Source organism: Bos mutus, chromosome 7, assembly GCF_027580195.1.
Source record: "Bos mutus isolate GX-2022 chromosome 7, NWIPB_WYAK_1.1, whole genome shotgun sequence".
Classification (NCBI taxonomy): Eukaryota; Metazoa; Chordata; class Mammalia; order Artiodactyla; family Bovidae; genus Bos; species Bos mutus.
The window spans coordinates 77,796,156-77,821,771 of record NC_091623.1 but is presented as its reverse complement, the minus strand read 5'-3'; the positions used below and the strand labels follow the sequence as shown (position 1 = coordinate 77,821,771).

The 25,616-nt window shown below is 41.6% G+C and overlaps 1 protein-coding gene across 1 annotated transcript in view; it reads right to left on the bottom strand.

Moving 5' to 3' along the window:
* FAF2 (Fas associated factor family member 2) overlaps positions 1-17,811 on the bottom strand; it is a 69,125-nt gene extending 51,314 nt beyond the window's left edge. The window contains exon 1 of the mRNA XM_005892572.2: positions 17,680-17,811. Coding sequence (XP_005892634.1) covers positions 17,680-17,742 — 63 coding nt within the window. The 5' untranslated portion in view covers positions 17,743-17,811. The remainder of the gene's footprint in view (positions 1-17,679) is intronic.
* Between the last annotated feature and the right edge of the window lie 7,805 nt (positions 17,812-25,616).

Genomic DNA, 25,616 nt, shown 5'->3' with positions numbered 1-25,616 from the left:
ACTAGACGGACCTTTGTTGGCAAAGTAATGTCTCTGCTTTTGAATACGCTATCTAGGTTGGTAATAACTTTCCTTCCAAGGAGTAAGCGTCTTGAAAAGACTATGTAAAAGCTAATGAAATATAATGTATTAATATTAAGCTTATAAAAAATGTATCCAAGGATACCAAAACTAATAAGCTAAATTAGAATTTTCAAGTGAAAAAACTTTACAAAGTTTAATTAACACTTTTAATTCCCAAATCAGAGTTAATTCTGTATATGTGAAAAATACCAGACAAGTCTTCTGTTTAAAATACTTTCTGTATGTATTCTTTTTGAAGAGGACTTGCACTCCTTCAAGTATATGTTGCTGCTGCTGCTAAGTCGCTTCAGTCGTGTCCAACTCTGTGTGACCCCATAGACGGCAGCCTACCAGGCTCTGCCGTCCCTGGGATTCTCCAGGCAAGAACACTGGAGTGGGGTGCCATTTCCTTCTCCAATGCATGAAAGTGAAAGTGAAAGTGAAGTAGCTCAGTCGTGTCCGACTCTTCACGACCTCATGGACTTAAGCCTACCAGGCTCCTCCGTCCACGGGATTTTCCAGGCAAGAGTACTGGAGTGGGGTGCCATCGCCTTCTCCGCAAGTATATGTCAGGCTACTTGATAAGTGTTTGTCTTCTAATTCCAATTTTAAAAAAGGACAACATTCTTACAAATTCTCAATTCTACTCTTTTATCAAATATTCCCTGGAAGAATACAGAAATGTAAAAAAAGTGTGCACAACTGAACAATCTCCCAAACAGCCTCTTTTTAGATAGAGCCCTAGTATTTATCAGGTACTTTACATGCACTATCTCATACCCTCTAAGAACCCAAGACACCCTTTCATGATGAAAATTTAACTGGGAATAGAAGGGAACTTTCTCACCCTGATCCAAGAAACATTCATAGCTGACAGAGACACAGAGAACAGACTTATGGACAAGGCAGGTGAGAGGGGAGGAGGAAAGAGAAGGTGGACTGTATGGAGACAGTAACATGTAAACACGTATTACCGTATGTAAAACAGACAGCCAGTGGGAATTTGCTGCACGACTCAAGGAACTCAAACCAGGTCTCTGCAACAACGTAGAAGGGCGGGATGGGGAGGGAGATTCCAAATGGAGGGGACAGAGGTATACCTATGGCTGACTCATGTTGATGCTCAGCAGAAACCAAAATAATACTATAGAGCAACTACCTTCAGTTAAAAATAAATAAATTAAAAAAAATACAGCTAGTATAATAACAGTCAAAGACTAAATGATTTCATCCTAAGATTAGGACAAGACAAAGATGTTTATTCTGGCCATTTTTATTCCACACTATATTAAAACTTTTAAGCACGAAGGAGGGGAAAGGCACCCAGATTGGAAAATAAGAAGCAAAACTATTCACAGATAACATAATCTTATATATAGAAAAAACCTAAAGTTTAAAAAAAATGAATAGAGAACTAAAAATGAGTTCAACCAAGCTGAACAATGCAAAATCAGTACACAAGAATCAGTTATATTTCTGTATTTCTATACACTAGTAATGAACCTGAAAATAAAATTAAGAAAACATTTCCTTTCCCAGTATAATCAAAAAGAATAAAATATGTAGGAATAAATTTAATAAAAACAAGTGCAAGATTCGTACACAGAAAACTACAAAACATCGAGAGAAACTAAAGATGACTTAAATAAATGGAAAAATTCTCATATTCCTGGACCGAAAGATTTAGTATTAAGATAGCAAGGCTCCCCATATTGATCTAGAGTAAACAGCAATTCCTATCAAAGTCCCAGCTGGTAATTCCTATCAAAGTCCCAGCTACCTTTTTTGTAGAAATTGACACAGGTGATGCTACAATTTATTTGGAAATGAAAAGGATCCAGAATAGCTAAAACACTTCTGAAAAACAATGTTGGAGGAGGACTACTTTCTGACTTCCACTTATTACACAACTGCCAATAGTCAAAGACAGTGTAGTTAACAGCATGAGGATAGATACAGACCAATGAAACAGAAACCAGAGTCCAGAAATAAATCCTTAGTTATGGTCAACTGATTTTAAACAAGGGTTTCAAGGTTATTCAATAGAGAAAGAATAATCTTTTCAAGAAATGGTGTTGGGAAAACTGGATATCCACATCCAAAAGAATGAAGTTAGACCCCTATCTAAAATCCATTAACTAAAAATGAATCAGACCTTATACATAACAGCTAAAACAAAAGTCTTAGAAGAAAACAGGTGTAAATTTTTCTGGATTACACCATGGTTGCTTAGATATGACTGCTAAAGGACAAGCAATAAAAGATAAAGCAAGTAAATTGGACTTCATCAAATTAAAAAACTTCTGAGACACCACCAAGTGAAAAGACAACTCAGAGAATGAGAGAAAACATTTTGCCAATGATATATCTGACAAAAGACTTGTGCTCAGGATACATAAAGAATACTTACTACTCAATAACAAGAGAAATAGCCCAATTAAAAAATGGGCAAAGGACAGAAATAAACCTACTCATCTATAGTCAATTAATGACAAAGGAGGCGAGAATATGAAACGGAGAAAAGACACCCTTCAACAGTGGTACTGGAAAAGCTGGACAGCTACAATGAAATGAGAAACACTCCCTCACACCATACACAAAATAAAAACGGTTTAAAGACCTAAATATAACACATCAAGCCATAAAACTCATAGAAGAGAACACAGGCAAAAATACTTGGACATATATCAGAGCAATGTTTTCTTAGATCAGTCTTCCAAGGCAAAAGAAATAAAAGCAAAAATAAACAAATGGGACTTAATCAAAGGTGAAGGCTTTTGCACAGCAAAAGAAAGCATCAAAAAAGGAAAAAAAAGCAACCTAAAGGAATGGCAGAAAATATTTGCAAATGATGCAACCAACAAAGGTTTAATAATCCAAAATATTACAAACGTCTCATATAACTCACCATCAAAAAATCCCCAAATAATGGAATCAAAAAATGGGCAGAAGACTGAAATAAACATTTCTCCAAAGACACACAGATGGCCAACAGGCACATGAAAAAATGATCAACATCACTAGCTATTAGAGAAATGCAAAGTCTAAACCACAAGGAGTTATCATGTCACACCTCTCAGAATGGCTGTCATAAAAAGAACACAAATAAACGCTGGCAAGGGTGTAAAGAAAAGGGGAACCTTGCACACCACTGGTGGGACTGTAAATTGGTGTAGCCACAAAACTAAAAAACAAAACTAAAAACAAAACTACCGTATGACCCAGCAATTCCACTCCTGGGTATATACCTGAAAAACACAAAACAAAATGGTCAAAATTTGGACTCCCCTGGTGGTCCAGTGGTAAAGAATCCACCTACCAATGCAGGGGACACGGGTTTGATCCTTGGTCCTGGAAGATTTCCACATGCTGTGGGGCAACTAAGCTCATTTATCACAACTACTGAGCCCAAACACCCTAAAGTCTGTGCTCTGCAACAAGATAAGCCATGGCAATGAGAAGCCAACATGCTGCAACCAGACAGCAGACCCTTAGTTGCTTGGCAACTAGGGGAAGCCCAGTTTAGCAACTAAGACCCAACACAATCAAAATAATTAATTAACTGCTATTAAATGGAGTAAACTTTTAAAACTTGCAAATAACTATATTGTATACCTGTAGCTTATATAATATTGTACACCAACTATACTTCAGTTAAAAGATACAGCGTGTACACATACATACACATATATGTACAATGAAATATTACTCAGCCATAAAAAAAGAATGAACTATTGCTATCTGCAGCAACATGGATGGGCCTGGAGAATATCATACTAAGTAAGACAGAAAATCAGTCTGATTTTGGTGTTGACCATCTGGTGATGTCCATGTGTAGAGTCTTCTCTTGTGTTGTTGGAAGAGGGTGTTTGTTATGACCAGTGTGTTCTCTTGGCAAAACTCTCCCCTATAATGAAAAGGACATCTTTTTTGGGTGTTAGTTTTAGAAGATCTCATAGGTCTTCATAGAACTGTTCAGCTTCTTCAGCATTACTGGTCGGGGCATAGACTTGGATTACCATGATATTGAATGGTTTTCCTTGGAAATGAACGGACATCATTCTGTCATTTTTGAGACTGCATCCAAGTACTGCATTTCGGACTATGTTGACTATGAGGGCTACTCCATTTCTTCTAAGGGATTCTTGCCCACAGTACTAGATATAATGGTTGGTCATCTGAGTTAAATTCACCCATTCCAGTCCATTTGAATTCGCTGATTCCTAAAATGTTGAGTTCTCTCTTGCCATCTCCTGTTTGACCACTTCCAATTTGCCTTGATTCACAGACCTAACATTCCAGGTTCCTATGCAACATTGCTCTTTACAGCATTGGACCTTGCTTCCATCACCAGTCACATCCACAACTGGGTGTTGTTTTTGCTTTGGCTCCGTCTCTTCATTCTTTCTGGAGTTATTTCTCCACTGATCTTCAGTAGCATATTGGGTACTTACCAATTGGGGAGTTCATCTTTCAGTGTCTTATCTTTTGCCTTTTCATACTGTTCATGGGGTTCTCAAGGCAAGAATTCTCCGGTGGACCACATTTTGTCAGAACTCTCCACCAAGACCTTAGACAAGGCTGTGGTCCATGTGATTAGATTAGTTTTCTGTGATTGTGGTTTCTAGTCTGTCTGCCCTCTGATGGAGAAGGATAAGAGGCTTATGGAAGCTTCATGATGGGAGAGACTGACTGAGGGGGAACTGGGTCTTGTTCTGACAGGTGGTGTCACGCTCAGTAAATCTTTAATCTAATTTTCTGTTGATGGGTGGACCTGTGTTTCCTCCCTGCTATTTAGCTGGGGCCAAACTATAGTGGCTACTCCACTGGAGGAGCTACTCCATGTTCAAGGTCAGGAGGGGCGGCAGTGAGGAGATACCCCTCGTCCAAGGTAAGGAGCAGCGGCTGTGCTTTGTTGGAGCAGCCGTGAGAGATACCCCACGTCCAAGGTAAGACAAACCCAAGTAAGACGGTAGATGCCGTGAGAGGGCATCAAAGGGCAGACACACAAACCATAAACACAGAAAACTAGTCAATCTAATTACACGGACCACAGCCTTGTCTAACTCAATGAAACTAAGCCATGCCGTGTGGGGCCACCCAAGACGGACGGGTCATGGTGGAGAGGTCTGACAGAATGTGGTCCACTGGAGAAGGGAATGGCAAACCACTTCAGTATTCTTGCCTTGAGAACCCCATGAACAGTATGAAGAGGCAAAATGATAGGATACTGAAAGAGGAACTTGCCAGGTCAGTAGGTACCCAATATGCTACTGGAGATCAGTGGAGAAATAACTCCAGAAAGAATGAAGGGATGGAGCCAAAGCAAAAACACCACCCAGTTGTGGATGTGACTGGTGATAGAAGCAAGGTCTGATGCTGTAAAGAGCAATATTGCATAGGAACCTGGAATGTTAAGTCCATGAATCAAGGCAAATTGGAAGTGGTCAAACAGGAGATGGCAAGAGTGAACGTCGACATTCTAGGAATCAGCAAACTAAAATGGACTGGAATGGGTGAATTTAACTCAGATGACCACCATATCTACTATTGTGGGCAGGAATCCCTTAGAAGAAATGGAGTAGCCATCATGGTCAACAAAAGAGTCCGAAATGCAGTATTTTGGATGCAATCTCAAAAATGACAGAATGATCTCTGTTCATTTCCAAGAAAACCATTCAATATCATGGTAATCCAAGTCTATGCCCCGACCAGTAATGCTGAAGAAGCTGAAGTTGAACAGTTCTATGAAGACCTAGAAGACCTTTTAGAACTAACACCCAAAAAAGATGTCCTTTTCATTATAGGGGACTGGAATGCAAAAGTAGGAAGTCAAGAAACACCTGGAGTAACAGGCAAATTTGGCCTTGGAATACAGAATGAAGCAGGGCAAAGGCTAATAGAATTTTGCCAAGAGAACGCACTGGTCATAGCAAACACCCTCTTCCAACAACACAAGAGAAGACTCTACACATGGACATCACCAGATGGTCAACACCGAAATCAGACTGATTATATTCTATGCAGCCAAAGATGGAAAAGCTCTATACAGTTAGCAAAAACAAGACCAGGAGCTGACTGTGGCTCACATCATGAACTCCTTATTGCCAAATTCAGACTTAAATTGAAGAAAGTAGGGAAAACCACTAGACCATTCAGATATGACCTAAATCAAATCCCTTATGATTCTACAGTGGAAGTGAGAAATAGATTTAAGGGACTAGATCTGATAGACAAAGTGCCTGATGAACTATGGATGGAGGTTCGTGACATTGTACAGGAAACAGGGAACAAGACCATCCCGATGGAAAAGAAATGCAAAAAAGCAAAATGGCTGTCTGGGGAGGCCTTACAAATAGCTGTGAAAAGAAGAGAAGGGAAAAGCAAAGGAGAAAAGGAAAGATATAAGCATCTGAATGCAGAGTTCCAAAGAATAGCAAGGAGAGATAAGAAAGCCTTCCTCAGCGATCAATGCAAAGAAATAGAGGAAAACAACAGAATGGGAAAGACTAGAGATCTCTTCAAGAAAATGAGAGACACCAAGGGAACATTTCATGCAAAGATGGGCTTGATAAAGGACAGAAATGGTATGGACCTAACAGAAGCAGAAGATATCAAGAACAGGTGGCAAGAATACACAGAAGAACTGTACAAAAACGATCTTCAAGACCAAGATAATCACGATGGTGTGATCACTCACCTAGAGCCAAGCCAGACATCCTGGAATGAGAAGTCAAGTGGGCCTTAGGAAGCATCACTACGAAAAAAGCTAGTGGAGGTGATGGAATTGCAGTTGAGCTACTTGAAATCCTGAAAGATGATGCTATGAAAGTGCCGCACTCAATATGCCAGCAAATTTGGAAAACTCAGCAGTGGACACAGGTCTGGAAAAGGTCAGTTTTCATTCCAATTCCAAAGAAAGGCAATGTCAAAGAATGCTCAAACTACTGCACAATTGCCTCATCTCACACGCTAGTAAAGTAATGCTCAAAATTCTCCAAGCCAGGCTTCAGCAATACGTGAACCGTGAACTTCCAGATGTTCAAGCTGGTTTTAGAGAAGGCAGAGGAGCCAAAGGTCAAATTGCCAACATCCGCTGGATCATGGAAAAAGGAAGAGAGTTCCAGAAAAACATCTATTTCTGCTTTATTAACTATGGCAAAGCCTTCGACTGTGTGGATCACAATAAACTGTGGAAAATTCTGAAAGAGATGGGAATACCAGACCACCTGACCTGCCTCTTGAGAAACCTATATGCAGGAAGCAACAGTTAGAACTGGACATGGAACAACAGACTGGTTCCAAATAGGAAAAGGAGTACGTCAAGGCTGTATATTGTCACCCTGCTTATTTAACTTCTATGCAGAGTACATCATGAGAAACACTGGGCTGGAGGAAGCACAAGCTGGAATCAAGACTGCCGGGAGAAATACCAATAACCTCAGATATGCAGATGACACCACCCTTATGGCAGAAAGTGAAGAGGAACTCAAAAGCCTCTGGATCAAAGTGAAAGTGGAGAGTCAAAAAGTTGGCTTAAAGCTCAACATTCAGAAAACGAAGATCATGGCATCTAGTCCCATCACTTCATGGGAAATAGATGGGGAAACAGTGGAAACAATGTCAGACTTTATTTTTTGGGGCTCCAAAATCACTGCAGATGGTGACTGCAGCCATGAAATTAAAAGACGCTTAGTCCTGGGAAGGAAAGTTATGACTAACCTAGATAGCATATTCAAAAGCAGAGACATTACTTTGCCAACAAAGGTCCGTCTAGTCAAGGCTATGGTTTTTCCTGTGGTCACGTATGGATGTGAGAGTTGGACTGTGAAGAAAGCTGAGCGCCAAAGGATTGATGCTTTTGAACTGTGGTGTTGGAGAAGACTCTTGAGAGTCCCTTAGACTGCAAGGAGATCCAACTAGTCCATTCTGAAGGAGATCAGTCCTGGATGTTCTTTTGAAGGACTGATGCTAAAGCTGAAACTCCAGTACTTTGGCCACCTCATGGAAAGAGTTGACTCATTGGAAAAGACTGACGCTGGGAGGGATTGGGGGCAGGAGGAGAAGGGGACAACAGAGGATGAGATGGTTGGATGACATCCCTGACTCGATGGTTGTGAGTCTGAGTGAACTCTGGGAGTTGCTGATGGACAAGGAGGCCTGGCGTGCTGCAATTCATGGGGTCGCAAAGAGTTGGACACGACTGATCGACTGAATTGAACTGAAACTATAGTGGAGGTAATGAAGATAATGGGGATCTCCCTCAAAAGATCCCATGCATGTACTGCTACACTCAGTGCCCCCAACCCTGCAGCAGACCACCATCAACGCACGCCTCTGGCGGAGACTCCCGGATACCCACAGGCAAGTCCGAGACAGTCTCCTGTGGGATCACTGCTCCTTTCTCCTGGGTCCTGGTGCACAAGGTTCTGTTGTACCCTCCAACAATCTATTTCCCAGTCCTGTGTACGTTCTGGCAGGTCTATGGTGGGGTTAACGCCAACCTCCTCCAAGAGGACTTATGCCATACCCACACCCAGAGCCCCTGTCCCTGCTGTAGTCCACTGCTGACCCATACCTCCACAGGAGATGCTCAAACACAGTTCTCAGTCTCTGTGGGGTCCTTGGGACCTGGTGTGCACCAAGATTTTTTGAGCCTTCTAGGAGTTTCTGGTGGGAATGGGGTTTGATTCTAAACGTGAATTTGCCCCTCCTACTGTCTTGCTGGGGCTTCTCCTTTGCCCTTGGGTGTGGGGTATCTCCTCACAGCCATTCCAGCGCCTACCGTCTTACTGGGGTTTCTCTGACCTTCGACGTGCGGTATCTCCACATGGCCGGAAGGACTGATCATTGAAAGGACTGATCACTGATCACTGTTCATGGGAAGGACTGATGTTGAAGCTGAAACTCCAATACTTTGGCCACCTGATGCAAAGAAATGACTTATTTGAAAAGACCCTGATGCTGGGAAAGATTTAAGGCCGGAGGAGAAGGCGACGACAGAGAATGAGATGGTTGGATGGTATCACCGACTCAATGGACAGGAATTTGAGTAAACTCCAGGAGATGGTGATAGACAGGGAGGCCTGGCGTGCTGCAGTCCATGGGGTCACAAAGTGGCAGACACGACTGAGAGACTGAACTGAAGACAGAACAAGATGCATATCATATCCCGTATCTATGGCATCTAAAAATAGTACAAATGAATCTATATACAAAAACAGAAACAGACTCACGATTACTAAAAGGGAAAGGAATAAGAGGAGATGAGAGATAAATTAGTAAGAGAATGGGATTAAAAGCTACAAACTACCATACATAAAATAGACAAGCAACAAGGATTTACTGCGTAACACATGGAACTAAATTCAGTATCTTTTTTGTTTAGTTACTAAGTCCTGTCCAAATCTTTTGCGACCGCACGAACTGCAGCCCGCCAGGCTCCTCTGTCCATGGAATTCTCCAGTCAAGAATAATGGAGTGGGTAGATATTTCCTTCTCCAGGGATCTTCCTGACCCAAGGGTCGAACCTGGGTCTCCTGCATTGCAGGCAGATTCCTTACCATCTGAGCCACCAGGGAAGCTCTAAATGGCCAATAAACACAAGAAAAAATGCCCATCATTATTTAGGTCATTAGGGAAATGCAAATCAAAACAACGAGATAATATCTCACACTTTTAGGAAGGTTTCAAAGATGAATGATTAACAAATGTTAGTAAGGATGTGGAGAAACAGGAACCTTCACATACTACTGCTAGGGAAAATGGTGTAACTGCTTTGAAAAAAGTTTGGCAATTTCTCAAAAAGTTAAAGTTACCATGTGACCCAGCAATTCTACTCCTAGCTGAAACGAAAACATGTCCCAATAAAAACTGGTATGCAAATTCGTAGCAGTATTAATAAGCTGAAAAGTGAAAACAATACAAATGGCCATGGATTGAAGAATGGATAAACAAAACGTGTTTTATCCACACAATGAAATATTACTGGCCATAAAAAAAATACCGATACAGGCTACAATATGGATGAATTTTGACAACATTATGCTAAATGAAAGAAGTGAGGCACAAAAGGCTGTGTAGTATATGATTCCATTAATACCAAATGCCCAGAACTGGCAAAATCCTTAGAGACAGAATATAGATTAGTGGTTACCAGGGGTGAGAAGGAAAGAATGGGGAGTGACTGCTAATGGGTTTCTTCCTGAGGTGACAGAAATACTCTAGAAGTACACAGCAGTAATGACTCCCCAACTTTGTAAATATACTACAACCATTGAACTGCATACTTTAAAAGGATTAATTTACGATTTTAAAAGGGTTAATTTATATGTGAATTATATCTCAATAAAACTGCTATTAAGAGCCCAAGACATAAAACTAGAAAATTAGCAGTTAGAAAATTAGTAATGATCAGAAAACATGATAAGAAACTGGATAGAAAATAAAGTTAAAAAAAAAAAACTAGATAAATATGCAAAATACCACAGTGTTTCTATTGGTAACCACTTAGAAATAAACAGGTATCCCATTCACAGGGTGACCAAAACTACAAAATACCTAGGAATAAGTTCAATAAGGAACGTACAAAAATCTAAAAGAAAGTAACCAAAAATATTTTAAGGGACATGTGACATCTGAATAAAGAAATGTACATGTTCCTGAACTTCAACCAGTCCCAAATTAATATATTATTTTAAGCAATTTCTATAATTCCATGGCTGCACAAAATGATTTTTAAATGTACATGAAAGAACTTGTAAGAATTACCAATAATCTAAAAAAAGAATAGGGAAAGAGTCCTGTCCTCTCAGATATTAAAATTTGATATAAAGCTGGTATTATTAATTCAGTAATGCTACTAGCAAATAGGTTATGGAGAAGTATGATAAAGAGGACTACTCAAATCAGTTGGGGGAGGAACTGACTATTTAGCTAACCTACAGTCTTTACTGGAAAAATGTGAAGTTGGTTTCTCATCTCATATATACAGAAATTAATTCCATATGGATTAAAGACCTGATTTTAAAAATACATCTGTAAAATATTTTTAAAACAATAGAGAACATTTGTATAACCTCATTAAGTGGAAGGCATTCTTACTCAAAATAGACAATCAAAAGGCCAGAAAGAACAAAAAGGCAATCAGTCGACAATTTTAAACAAGTCTAAGGGAAGAGATAATGATACTAAAGCTGAAACTCCAGTACTTTGGCCACCTCATGCGAAGAGTTGACTCATTGGAAAAGACTCTGATGCTGGGAGGGATTGGGGACAGGAGAAGGGGACGACAGAGGATGAGATGGCTGGATGGCATCACTGACTCAATGGATGTGAGTCTGAATGAACTCTGGGAGTTGGTGATGGACAGGGAGGCCTGGCGTGCTGCGATGCATGGGGTCGCAAAGAGTCGGACACAACTGAGTGACTGAACTGAACTGAAGGGAAGAGATAACAAGCAAAGATAAATGATGTCATGAAAGAAAATATTTGCTATACACGTCCAGTATAGAGAACTTGTACAAACTGCTAAGAAAATGTCAAATAATCCAAAAGAAAGTGAACAAAGGATAAACAGGGAATTTATATAATAACTAACCATAAATAGCCAAAAGAACTTCAATCTCATCCACAATCAGGAGTTTATAGAACAATGAAATTGAAAATCAGCACATTTTATTTGGCAACCAGAAAACATAACTTCCATTTAATGTGGGACACATGCATTATCTCTATTTTTTTAAAACAGAGACTGATAAGCCAATCTGTCACTCTTATATTCCTACTCTTTTCCATTTGAAATAGCTTAAAACAAGTGTTTGCATTAGCTGTTCAAACTCAAGTGACTGCAAAACAAAAATCAAGAATTATAACTACCACTATCACTAGAAATGCAAATTGAGGTAAGGACTCTGAAAATTTAATCAGATCGACAAAAACTGAAAAGACACCATTCAATGCTGGCAAGGATGTGGAGAAGCAGGTCGTCTCACATCCTCTCAGTGAGACCATGGGCTGCCAAAACTTCCTGGAAAGTAGTCTAGCACATTTTTAGGATTCTGTTTAGAATTAAAAGCCCTGCTATATTAGCTATATCCCCTAGAAAGTGAAAGTGAAGTCGCTCAGTCGTGTCCAACTCTGTGCAACCCATGGACTGCAGCTTACCAGGCTCCTCCATCCATGGGATTTTCCAGGCAAGAATACTGGAGTGGGGTGCCACTGCCTTCTCCAGGGGATCTTCCCGACCCAGGGACTGAACCCAGGTCTCCCACATTGCAGGCAGACGCTTTAACCTCTGACCCACCAGGGAAGCCCATCCATCCTTAAATTCCCTGAACACTTCCTTCACTTTCATGTTCTAACTGAAGCTTGGCTTTTCCCTAAAAATACTCCCTCATGGAAAAAGCAAGAGAGTTCCAGAAAAACATCTATTTCTGCTTTATTGACTATGCCAAAGCCTTTGACTGTGTGAATCACAATAAACTGTGGAAAATTCTGAAAGAGATGGGAATACCAGACCACCTGACCTGTCTCTTGAGAAATCTGTATGCAGGTCAGGAAGCAACAGTTAGAACTGGACAGGGAACAACAGACTGGTTCCAAATAGGAAAAGGAGTATGTCAAGGTTGTATATTGTCACCCTGCTTATTTAACTTATATGCAGAGTACATCATGAGAAACACTGGGCTGGAAGAAACACAAGCTGGAATCAAGACTGCCGGGAGAAATATCAATAATCTCAGATATGCAGATGACACCACCCTTATGGCAGAAAGTGAAGAGGAACTAAAAAAAAAGCCTCTTGATGAAAGTGAAAATGGAAAAGTTGGCTTAAAGCTCAACATTCAGAAAACAAAGATCATGGCATCTGGTCCCATCACTTCATGGGAAATAGATGGGGAAACAGTGTCAGACTTTATTTTTTGGGCTCCAAAATCAGTGCAGATGGTGACTGCAGCCATGAAATTAAAAGACGCTTACTCCTTGGAAGGAAAGTTATGACCCACCTAGATAGCATATTCAAAAGCAGAGACATTTCTTTGCCAACAAAGGTCCGTCTAGACAAGGCTATGGTTTTTCCTGTGGTCACGTATGGATGTGAGAGTTGGACTGTGAAGAAGGCTGAGCGCCGAAGAATTGATGCTTTTGAACTGTGGTGTTGAGAAGACTCTTGAGAGTCCCTTGGACTGCAAGGAGATCCAATCAATCCATTCTGAAGGAGATCAGCCCTGGGATTTCTTTGGAGAAAATGATGCTGAAGCTGAAACTCCAGTACTTTGGCCACCTCATGTGAAGAGCTGACTCACTGGAAAAGACTTTGAGGCTGGGTGGGATTGGGGCAGGAGGAGAAGAGGACGACAGAGGATGAGATGGCTGGATGGCATCACTGACTCGATGGACGTGAGTCTGAGTGAACTCCGGGAGTTGGTGATGGACAGGGAGGCCTGGCGTGCTGCGATTCATGGGGTCACAAAGAGTCAGACACGACTGAGCGACTGAACTGAACTGAACTGAAGCCCTCTCCCGTTTTCCCTCTCCTACCTGTGGGTATGGAAGTGAGAGAATGGTGCTCCTTGTTCATTCCCACTTTGGGGGATTCTTCTTCCCTTCTCCTTAAAAAGTCCATCTTCATGTAGAGGAGATTAAGAGAATTCACGTTAGCGATGATTTCCAGGATTAGAATCACACTCTTGGACTTTCTTTATTGTGTTTTCTGTCTTAAAAGTGTCCCATACTATTTCCACTGGCCCTACTCACTCACCTGTAGGTGAAAACAAAATCAAAACCTAAAGCCAGAGAGGCAGTGTTAGGTGACAGGAAAGAGAACCAGACTTCTGGATTCTAAGCTCATACTAACCTTAGGTAAACTATATCCTCATCCTAGTTTACTCACCAACACCAGAACCTACACCATGCTTACTGGGAGGACTTAATGATACAATGCATCTAGAGCACTTTGGATAAGTAAACGTTCGATAACTGTGTGTGTGTTAGTCACTCAAGTCTGCCATGTCTGACTCTGACCCTATGGACTACTGCCTGCCAGGCTGCTCTGTCCATGGTATTTTCCAGGGAAGGATAATGGAGTGGGTTGCCATTTCCTTCGCCAGGGGATCTTTCCAACTCAGGGATTGAACCTGGGTCTCCTGCATTGCAGACAGATTCTTTACCATGTGAGCCACCAGGGGAGCCCAATAAGTGTTCAAACAACATAAAAATAAATACACCTTCAAACCTCAAATTTCATACTCCTGTACAAGAAGAAAAGAACTCTTCCTCTACTGGCCACGCATAGCTCCCTCAGTCCCTTCTCTTTGCCCATGTCATTCTTCTCCAGGTGTTCAAACAAAACCTAGAGGCAGTACATCACGCAAGTCTGCTACACTTGGAAACTTGGAAAAATGGACTTCAATACAAATGACCTTCCCCGTATTTGCATTAGCTCCTCTAAAAACCCATTATTTCCCATTTGAAGCACCTAAAACAAATATGGCATCGTTTACTCATATTCAACTAGATCCAAAATAAAGAGGAGAAAATAACTAGAAAAATCTTAAAAGACATAATACGGACTCAGAACCTGCTAAATATACCCTAAGGAGTTCCAATCAAATCACATGTCACAAAAACGGTAAAACAGAAGAAACCTGAGATTTCCAAAATATTTTACTTTTTGCTAATTTCAATATATAAAATGAAGCAACATTATTAAAAACTGACTCCTAGCAGTATCATCTGCTCTGATCCCTGTGGAGAGTCCAAGCACACGCTCCATACTTTTAGTGAAGCAAACTTGAAACCCAGTGTCATTTCACTCGAGAGTTAGAAAAAACCTCTGGTGGCTCCTCATGCCTACAGATTAAACTTTAAACCATTGAACATTGCTCTGAAAGGCCTCCAAAATCTGGCTCTAATTTACCTTTCCAGTCTTATTTTAAACTTCCAATTCTTGAAATCCATCACAACAAACACATTCCACATTATTTCACAGTCATCTCTCAGCTGTGAACATATTCCTGCCCACCTCCAGTTATTTCATTCCTCCTTCAAAGTAGCAAAGAACAGTGGAAGGAGTCCAGCCTTTAAGTTCAGATCTAGACCCACTAGATTTCTAATTCTAATTCCATCCCCACTGCTTAACAGCTTAATTATCTGGAGAAAATACTTCAATAGACCCATTTCCCTACCTAGGAGGCATACGACCTGTGGCACCTTCACAAGGCTATTGTGAGAATTACGCATAATGGTTATAAACTGTCTAGCACCATGCCTGAGGCACAGTAGAAACTTAATGGTAACTACTAAGCCAACTTCTTTACCCCTCCCACCTTCATCAATACTATTATTCCCTAAATTTCCTTGGTTTATACCCCTATGTTTATTATACTTATGAGCACTAATACACTGAAAAATATCGATTATTTATGTATATATCTGGCTTCTCCATTAGCTTATAGGCAAGATGGCTATGGGTATGGATTTCTAAATTTCTGTCACTTACTACTTCAGCAAGTTACCTGGCCTCACAGAACCTGTTTCTTCGTTAATACACTGAATTGGGGTTAACACCTTACAGTGTTATGAAAAGGTTTAAAAGAGTTAATGTACATCAAATACCTGGTATAATGCTTGACACCTAGTAAATTTCGGAGTGTTAATGGTTAATCTGGATGGTGAACCTGATCCAAGCAATTGCTTAGAGAACACACAAATGTAAAATGTACTTGCCTTATTAAATAAAGCAATCTTAATACAATTCTAACCTGCTACTCACCTCTCTTATTGATAGAAATACCCAGTGAAGACAAAAACAGAGGTTCCCATGCACTTTATCTCAGAAATGCTACCACATATTCATGTTCTTCCAGGACCAGACTTAGTACTTCATGACTCGTTTACGGTTCACATCACCTCATTACACTTTAAAACCATACAGGGGCTTATCTCTCAAGAGTTGTAAGGAATAAAATGATCTGCCAAAGTTAAACAAAACTCTGAAATTAGTGGTCTACCAGGAAGTGGAAGCTAGTTGTTCGCTCTTTATTCATTCTAATTCTAATCTGCTGTATCATCAATTTCTCTACTCAGAACTCCAATCAAATGTCAACTACTCCTATGACAGTATTTTCCAATCTATACGCTTCCAACCCATTGCTTGATTTAAGAGAAAACACTTCAAAATTAACTGCAGCGAAATCAAGGAAACCACAGAAAAGCTAGAACTTACAAAAAGGAAAAAAAAAAAAAAGACAGTATTAGAGCACTGGCATTCCACTTTCAGCTGTACACTGCTACTCCCACGTGTTGCACAGCATCACCTCAAGAACTCAGGAAATGCTGAGGAAATGCAAGGGACCTGGCTTTAAATCTGACACCATAACCTACTAGCTGTGTAAACCAGGCATGTTACTTCTTAAGCCTCATATCCCTCATCTTTAAAACAGAGATTGTGACTATATGAATCTCATAGGGCCACTGTATTAAATACAATTGTTGTATTAAACAATTAAACTCTTGTATAAAATGCATTAGTGTGCTAAGTGTTTCAGCAAAGTACTTAGACCACCACACTCAATAAATGGTATTCTAACCATTTGGTGTTATGGCCTGAGCACTACAGTTCTTGGTAAACATCGCGGAATTAATGAACACTTAGCACAGTTTATATTAGGAAATAGGTGCACCACTAATTTTAATTCTACCCTAAGTTAAATAAGGATTAACAGTTGCAATACTGTTTGAGAGAAGTTTACTGTTTATGAAGCCCTTTAAACATCCATAAACTCACTGTGATCTCCACAACGTCCTTAGGGGGTAAACACTCAAGACATGTACCGCAGAAATAAACTGGTACCCATTAGGGTAACACAGAACCAAGGTAACCTAAGTTTCCTCCAACCGGATTCTCCAGCTAAGGGATAAGGTGTTTAGTGTCAAAAGTGTTTAACCTACACATCCACTAAAACGAGGCAGACTGCAGCAAGTGTACCGTCCATCCTCCTCAGAGTCAAGCGCGTGAGTCCAGGAATCAGCTCCAGGAAATAACCCCCTTCAGAAGGCACAGATGACATTTACAACGCTGCATTGTTTCAATACGAGGTGTCCTCCCACACCTTTAGGGTGGGGGCCGTTTCTGCCCCCGCCCTACCAAAGCGCCCAACACAGGACCTGGCACCTAAAAAGCCCTCAATGTTTGTAGAAATGGCATGGGGAAGTTGGTGAAAAGCTCTAACAGAGACCCGAAACGAGGCCAACTCCACGGTGGGGATTAAGCATCTCAGCGAATCCAGAGTCGTGGGCGGAGAGGGTCCAACCGGTAACCTGGTTGGAAAGGATGGCTAAGGACGGGCACTGCTAAAGGGGAACCTGGAGAGCTGACCCTCTGATGAGAGAGAGCGAGAGCAGGTCTGGCCGCAGCCATTCCTGGAAGGCCGGGGACAGACAGAGGTTCGGAGGCCGGGGGCACCTAGCAGGGCAGTTGGCGGCTGGGGGGGAGGGGGCCGTCTGCTGGTCTGAGAAGAATCTCGGGCCCAATCTGAGCAGGGTTCTGGGCTCCTCTAGGGACCCACTCCCTAGCCCGCGGCAACATTCGCTGCACCGAGTGCTCGCTGCTACCTGAAACTGCAGCAGCTTCTCTGTCTGCTCCTGGGTTAGATCCCGCTCCTCAGGCGCCGCCATTTTGCCGCCGCCTCTACGCTTCTGACCCGTCCGCACCGTCACCCGCCGGAAGTGACCTCAGCAGCACCCACATCCGGTCTGAACGGCCGCCGGCGCGCAACTGCGTCTGCGCATGCCGGCCCAACCCAGGTGCTGGGGTGGGATGGAAATAGTGATAATTTCCGCCGCCAGAGGGCGCCTTCTCTCGTGCTGACCCCGAACACTTCCGAAAATAGTCCAGGAACTGTGTGGACAAGTCGCCTTTTGGAGTTAGGCGAAGGCAGGATAGATCTTTGAAAGAAAAGTTATGACCAACCTAGACAGCATGTTAAAAAGCAGAGACATTACTTTGCCAAATGTCCGTCTAGTCAAAGCTATGGTTTTTCCAGTAGTCGTGTAGGGATAGGAGAGTCGTGAGAGTAAAGAAAGTTGAGCGCCGAAGAATTGATGCCTTTGAACTGTGGTGTTGGAGAAGACTCTTGAGAGTCCTTTGGACTGCAAGGAGCTCCAACTAGTCCATACTAAAGGAAATCAGTCCTGAATATTCACTGGAAGGACTGATGCTGAAGCTGAAACTCCAATACTTTGGCCATCTGATGCAAAGAACTGACTCATTTGAAAAGACCCGGATGCTGGGAAAGATTGAAGGCAGGAGGAGAAGGGGAAGACAGAGGATGAGATGGTTGGATGGCATCAGCGACTCAATGGACATGAGTTTGAGTAAACTCTTGAGAGTTGGTGATGTACAGGAAGGCCTGGCATGCAGCAGTCAATGGGGTTGCAAAGAGTCAGACACGACTGAGTGACTGAACTGAACTAAAGTCAGGATCTTCCAGACTTATGACCCTTGAATAGACCTCAGAGCCAAGAGGTTCCGAATGCTTCGGTAACTCCCTAATGCCACTCGACAGATTTTGCCTGCTCTTTAACCATTTTCATCTCTAGTGTTTCAGAATGTTTCTTAAGAAATTGTGAGAAAAAAAAAAAAGAAATTGTGGCCGTTCAGAAATATCAGTCGTTTGATGTTTGATTGCTCCCATGATGTTTCCAAAAGCCCTTGACCATCTCTCACTCTGAAAGTCCCTGAATACTGGGCCAGGGGTGGGAGGCATTTCCCCTCACCGCCTTCGAACCAGAAGCTGGAAGATTAGGGGCTCATGAAAATTGTTGGGACTCGGCCACCTGGGCTCTGCCAGACTTAGGCAGAGCTCTCTGTCCACTCCTTTTGGGACTCTGCCCCTGCCTGCCTCAGGCCTTCTCGGGTTTCTGCCCTCTGGCCCATCTTCTCTGTGATCAACCAAAGGAAGATCCCATGAGTGGGATCAGAGGACTTGGATTCAGGTTCCAGTGTCCACGTGGAAAAGTACTGGACATCCTTGAGCAAACCTCCTCCTCTCTGGTCTAGTTTTGCCACTGAGGGAATGAGGTTCACCGGAAGCCCCAGATATGCTGCCTTATCTCACTCTCCTTGGAAGCAGCCCCTCACCCTTTCTACTACCTTATCTCTACCTCTCAATGTCTGCCTTCTTATGCACTTTCCTTTCCCCTCCAAACCCTCCACCTCTCCTGAGATCTATTTTCATTTCCATTTCTTTTCTCCGGCCACCTGTTTTTCTGTCCAATCTCCAGAAGGCTTTGGGAGGCAGAGGGGTCAGGGTCTGGTGCCTGCTTTTCCATCAAGTGTCTGTCTAACTCCTAGCAAGGCACTCAGCCTTCCTAGGCCCCATTGTCCTCCCTATCTGTGCTATCTGACCCCACCAATTTCACAGCATTTAAATTGCTGAGACAGAACCCGAAGGGCTTTTGAAAACTAAAGTTCAGTGAAGAGTACAATAAGAGATGGAAGGACTTAAGTTTGGGCTATTTCTTTCAGGCCTGAATCCAGTCTTATAATAGGTCTTGAGAAATGGAGTATTTCCTGCCATATCAATAAACAAGGATGCCACAGTCATCAGTGATTCTAGGCCTCCAGGGCAACCAAGAAGAACAACCTGTGATCCAGCAGCCACTTGCTAAGGTTAGCACTGAGGGAAAGAGGCAGGATACTGGCCCTAGATAGCTGAGATGCATACAAAAGAAATGATTTCCATAAACCCAAACTTTCATTTTCTCATGTATAGAAAATCACCAAATTCCTTGACTCAAGATATCTGGTTTTCTTTAATTCACAAAAATACCTTTGATGTTCAGACTTCCTGCCCTTTGTTGCAAACCTCCATATGACCTGACTCCTCCCCACACTCCTCGGAGCAGTTCTCTCAGGGTTACTTGAGATGCTGCCTCCTGGGCTTAAGCCCTGAAAATTTCTGCCGAATAAAGCCTAACTCTCAACATTTAAGTTGTGACTTTTTTTAAAACCGACAGTCTGCACAAACTTTATGACAATGTCCTGGAATTTTTCTTAGACCTTTAAAGTAAAATTGGAAGCAAGTAGCAGCCTGTGTGGATCACAATAAACTGTGGAAAATTCTGAAAGAGATGGGAATACCAGACCACCTGACCTGCCTCTTGAGAAACCTGTATGCAGGTCAGGAAGCAACAGTTAGAACTGGACATGGAACAACAGACTGGTTCCAAATAGGAAAAGGAGTACATCAAGGCTGTATATTATCACCCTGCTTATTTAACTTATATGCAGAGTACATCATAAGAAACGCTGAACTGGAAGAAACACAAGCTGGAATCAAGATTGCGGGAGAAATATCAATAACCTCAGATATGCAGATGACACCACCCTTATGGCAGAAAGTGAAGAGGAACTCAAAAGCCTCTTGATGAAAGTGAAAGTGGAGAGTGAAAAAGTTGGCTTAAAGCTCAACATTCAGAAAACAAAGATCATGGCATCCGGTCCCATCACTTCATGGGAAATAGATGGGGAAACAGTGGAAACAGTGTCAGACTTTATTTTTTTGGGCTCCAAAATCACTACAGATGGTGACTGCAGCCATGAAATTAAAAGATGCTTACTGCTTGAAAGGAAAGTTATGACCAACCTAGATAGCATATTCAAAAGCAGAGACATTACTTTGCCAACAAAGGTCCGTCTAGTCAAGGCTATGGTTTTTCCTGTGGTCGTGTATGGATGTGAGATTTGGACTGTGAAGAAGGCTGAGCACCAAAGAATTGATGCTTCTGAACTGTGGTGTTAGAGAAGACTCTTGAGAGTCCCTTGGACTGCAAGGAGATCCAACCAGTCCATTCTGAAGGAGATCAGCCCTGGGATTTCTTTGGAGGGAATGATGCTGAAGCTGAAACTCCAGTACTTTGGCCACCTCATGCGAAGAGTTGACTCATTGGAAAAGACTCTGATGCTGGGAGGGATTGGGGGCAGGAGGAGAAGGGGACAACACAGGATGAGATGGCTGGATGGCATCACTGACTCGATGGACGTGAGTCTGAGTGAACTCCCAGAGTTGGTGATGGACCAGGAGGCCTGGCGTGCTGTGATTCATGGGGTCGCGAAGAGTCGAACACGACTGAGCGGCTGAACTGAACTGAACTGAGCAGCCACTTGAGAGACTTTTTTTTTTTTTTAACATCAATTCAAAGCTTAAAGGAGATGCAGTACTATTCAACATCTCCAATAATGATGGATCCAGAAGAACTAGATGAGGGACTGCAAAGTCAGTTGCCTTCTAGAGTTGTTGCATAATTCTGATTTAAGATGTATTCTTTCCATGCACAAATTTTGCAGTTGTATTAAACACCATTCAATGTTCTGCTTTTCATACACCCTCTTAATCTACATTTCCCTTTTCTTTGAATGAAGATGTGGTTATAGAATATTTTACTTAAAAAAAAAAAAAACCCTATCGTAGGAATATGATATGACAAATTGGAGAGTTCATTCCATGAGTAAAGGTAGTTTCTGCTTCTTAGCTGTAGTTTTTGGCTTCCATGTAAGGCCAATGGAGGGATAAATTAGGAATTTGGAGTTAACAGGTACATACTAGGACTTCCCTGGTGGTCCAGTGGTTGAAAATCTGCCTTGAAGTTCAGGGTTCAACACGGGTTCAATCCCTGCTCTGGGAAGAGTCCATACGCCTCAACTAGGGGGCAGCAACAAAGACCCAGTGCAGCCAAAACCAACTAAGTTTTAAAAAAAGAAAAGTTTTAAAAAAAGAAAAGTTTTAAAAACAGGCAAATATGGGGAAATAGATAAGCAACAAGGTCCTACTGTATAGCACAGAGAACTATATTCAATATCTTATGATAATAATGGAAAATAATCTGAAAAAGAATATGTATGTGTATATATACAAATAAGGGACTTCCCTGGTGGCTCAGACGGTAAAGTGTCTGCCTGCAATGTGGGAGACCTGAGTTCGATCCCTGGGTCGGGAAGATCCCCTGGAGAAGGAAATGGCAACCCACTCCAGTACTCTTGCCTGGAAAATTCCATGGACAGAGGAGTCTTGTAGGCTACAGTCCATGGGGTCACAAAGAGTCGGACACGACTCAGCGACTTCACTTGCTCATATATGAATAACTGAATCACTTTACCATGTACCTAATGAATGTATCTACTAAAGAGAAACAGACTCACAGACATAAAGAACAGACTTGTGGTTGCCAAGGGAAAGGTAGGTGAGGGAGGGAAAGATTGGTAACTTGGGATTAAAAGATGCAAAGTGTTATATATAGTGTGACTAAACAGCAAGGTCCTACTGTATAGCACAGGGAACTATATTCAGTATCCTGTGATAAAGCGTAATGGAAAAGAAGATGAAAAGAAAAAGAATTTGAAAGAATATATATGTATGTGTGTGTGTAACTGAATCTCTTTGTGGTGCAGCAGAAATTGACATAACATCGTAAATCAACTAATATTTCAATAAAATTTGAAAAATTATATGCATCTACAGATTTTGCTAATTTATTCAACAAGTATTTATTGAATGCTTGTTCTGAGCCAGGCTGTGGACCAGATGCTAGAATGGTAAACAAGACACAGCCACAGTTCTTGAAAGAATACATAGTTAAATGAAAATTTAATTGGATTTTCATCAGTCTCTGGACTGGTGTGTGTGTGTGTGAGAGAGATTTTTGAGTCCCAGTTTTATGCCTATAACACAATGGGATTTGTCACTGAGAGCTAAGAGAATCTAATGAATAATTGTTCCTCTAATTCTAGTAATAAGGATTTGTTAACTCCATACCATTTTATTCCTGATAAGGATGAAATCTGCCCTATTGAGTAATGAAAATCCTAGAACAAGCCCTCAATTTCTGAGTACCTGGAACATAAGGTATTTTCTGTCAGTTGGGGACACGGCATTTTGATAGCTGAGTAAAGCAGACCATTGAGATGGCAGCAGCAGTTTTTTGTTTGTTGGCTTTCTGTCCATCAAATTATTCATTATAGGTTAAGTGACACCAGCAGGAATTAAGAGGACTCAACTAGATTCATTCAAAAAGTAGGAGAATTGAGAGAAGTAATACCTTTACCCAATAGTGTATTTTAGATTCTCAGGCTTATGCTAAGGGTGTTTGGAGTGATTAAAATAAACTAAGCTTGGAAACAAAGTTTTGCCTTATGTAAGTCACGAAGTACATCTCCTGTTCTGCAGGGAAACAAGTTGTTACTGTTCAGTAGCTAAAGTGAAAGTGAAAGTGAAGTTGCTCAGTCGTGTCCAACTCTTTGTGACCCCATGCCCACTAGGCTCCTCCATCCATTGGATTCTCCAGGCAAGAATACTGGAGTGGGTTGCCACTTCCTTCTCCAGGGTATCTTCCTGACCCAGGGATCTAACCCAGGTATCCCGCATTGCAGGCAGACACTTTAACCTCTGAGCCACCAGGGAAGCCCCTGTTCAGTAGCTAAATCATGTCCAGCTTTTTGCGACCCCATGGACTGTAGCATGCCAGACTCCTCTGTCCTGTACTCTCTCCCAGAGTTTCTCAAATTCATGTCCATTGAGTAGATGATGTTATCTAATCATCTCATCCTCTGCCATCCCCTTCTCCTTTTTGCTTTCTATCTTTTCTAGCATCAGAGTCTTTTCCAATGAATTGGCTCTTTGCATCAGGTGGCCAAAGGTTTTGGAGCTTTAGCTTCAGCATCAGTCCTTCCAGTGAATGTTCAGGGTTGATTTCCTTTAGGATTGACTGGTTTGATCTCCTTGCTGTCCAGGAGACTCTCAAGAGTCCTCTCTAGCACCATAATTCACAAGCTTCAATTCTTTGGTGCTCAGCTTTCTTTATGGTCCAACTCTCACATCCCATCCATGACTACTGGCAAAATCATAGCTTTGACTACACAGACCTTTGTTGGTAAAGTAATGTCTCTGCTTTTTAACACACTGTCCAGGTTTCCCTTATAGCTCAGCTGGTAAAGAATCCACCTACAATGGGGGAGACCTGGGTTCAATCCCTGAGTTTGGAAGATCCCTTGGATAAGAGAAAGGCTACCCACTCCAGTGTTCTTGCCTGGAGAATGCCAGGGACTGTATAGTCCATGGGGTTGCAAAGAGTCAGACACAACTGAGCAACTTTCACTTTCACTTTCCTTGGTGGCTCAGTAGTAAAGAATCCACTTGAGATGCAGAAGATGTGGGTTCAATCCCTGGGTCTGTAAGATCCCCTGGAGGAGAGCATGGTAACCCATCCAGTATTCTTGACTGGAGAATCCCATGACAGTGGAGCCTGGCCAGCTACAGTCCGTAAAGTCAAAGATTTGGACACGACTGAAGTGACTTAGCATGCACACACTAGGTTTGTCATAGCTTTCCTTCCAAGGAGCAAATGTCTTTTAATTTCATGACTGCAGTCACTCTTCACATGGATTTTGTAGCCCAAGAAAGTAAAATTCGCACTGATTCCACTTTTCCCCCTTCTATTTGCCATGAAGTTATAGGACCATATGCCATGATCTTAGTTTTTTAATGTTGAGTTTGAAGCCAGCCTTTTCACTCTTCTCTTTCACCCTTATCAAGAGGCTCTTTAGTTACTCTTCACTTTCTGCCATTAGAGTGGTGTCATCTGCATATCTGAAGTTGTTGATATTTCTCCTGGAAATCTTGATTCCAGTTTATAATTCATCCAGTCCAGTATTTTGCATAATGTACTCTGGATAGAAGTGAAATAAGCAGGGTGACAATATATAGCCTTGACATACTCTTTTCCCAATTTTGAGCTAGTTATTTGTTCTATATCCAGTTCTAACTGTTGCTTCTTGACTCACATAAAGGTTTCTCAAGAGATAGATAAGGTGGTCTGGTACACCTGTGTCTTTTAAAGATTATCCACAGTTAATTGTGATCCACACAATCAAAGGCTTCAGCATAGTCAATGAAGCAGAAGTAGATGTTTTTCTGGAATTACCTTGCTTTCTCCACAATCCAAAGAATGTTGACAATTTGATCTCTGGTTCCTCTGCCTTTTCTTACCTGAGTATTGCACTATTAATTTTGTGGCTTTGGTAAGTGAATATCTCTGTCTCAGTTTGCTCATCTCTTAGCTGTAAATGAATAATTCCTACCTCACAGTTTGTGGCAATGATTAAATCATAGAGAACATATAAAATTTATGGCCTTATTATAGCCACCTTGCAGACTTGGGAGAGGATAGAGTGAAACAGTGTATTATCTGTCACTATTCAGAATAACCAAGATATGGGAAAAATTAAATGCCCATCTGCAGACAAATGGATAAGGAAGATGTGAATATATACTCAGTGGAATATGACTCAGCTATAGAAAAATATGAAATAAATGCCATTTGCAGCAACATGGATGGACCTAGTGATTCTCAAACTAAGTGAAGTAAGTCAGAAAAAGACAAAATATCGCCTGATATCACTTACATGTGAAATGTAAGATACGACATGTAAGATACTACAAAATAAACTTATCTATGAGACAGAAACAGACTCACAGACACAGAGAACAGATTTG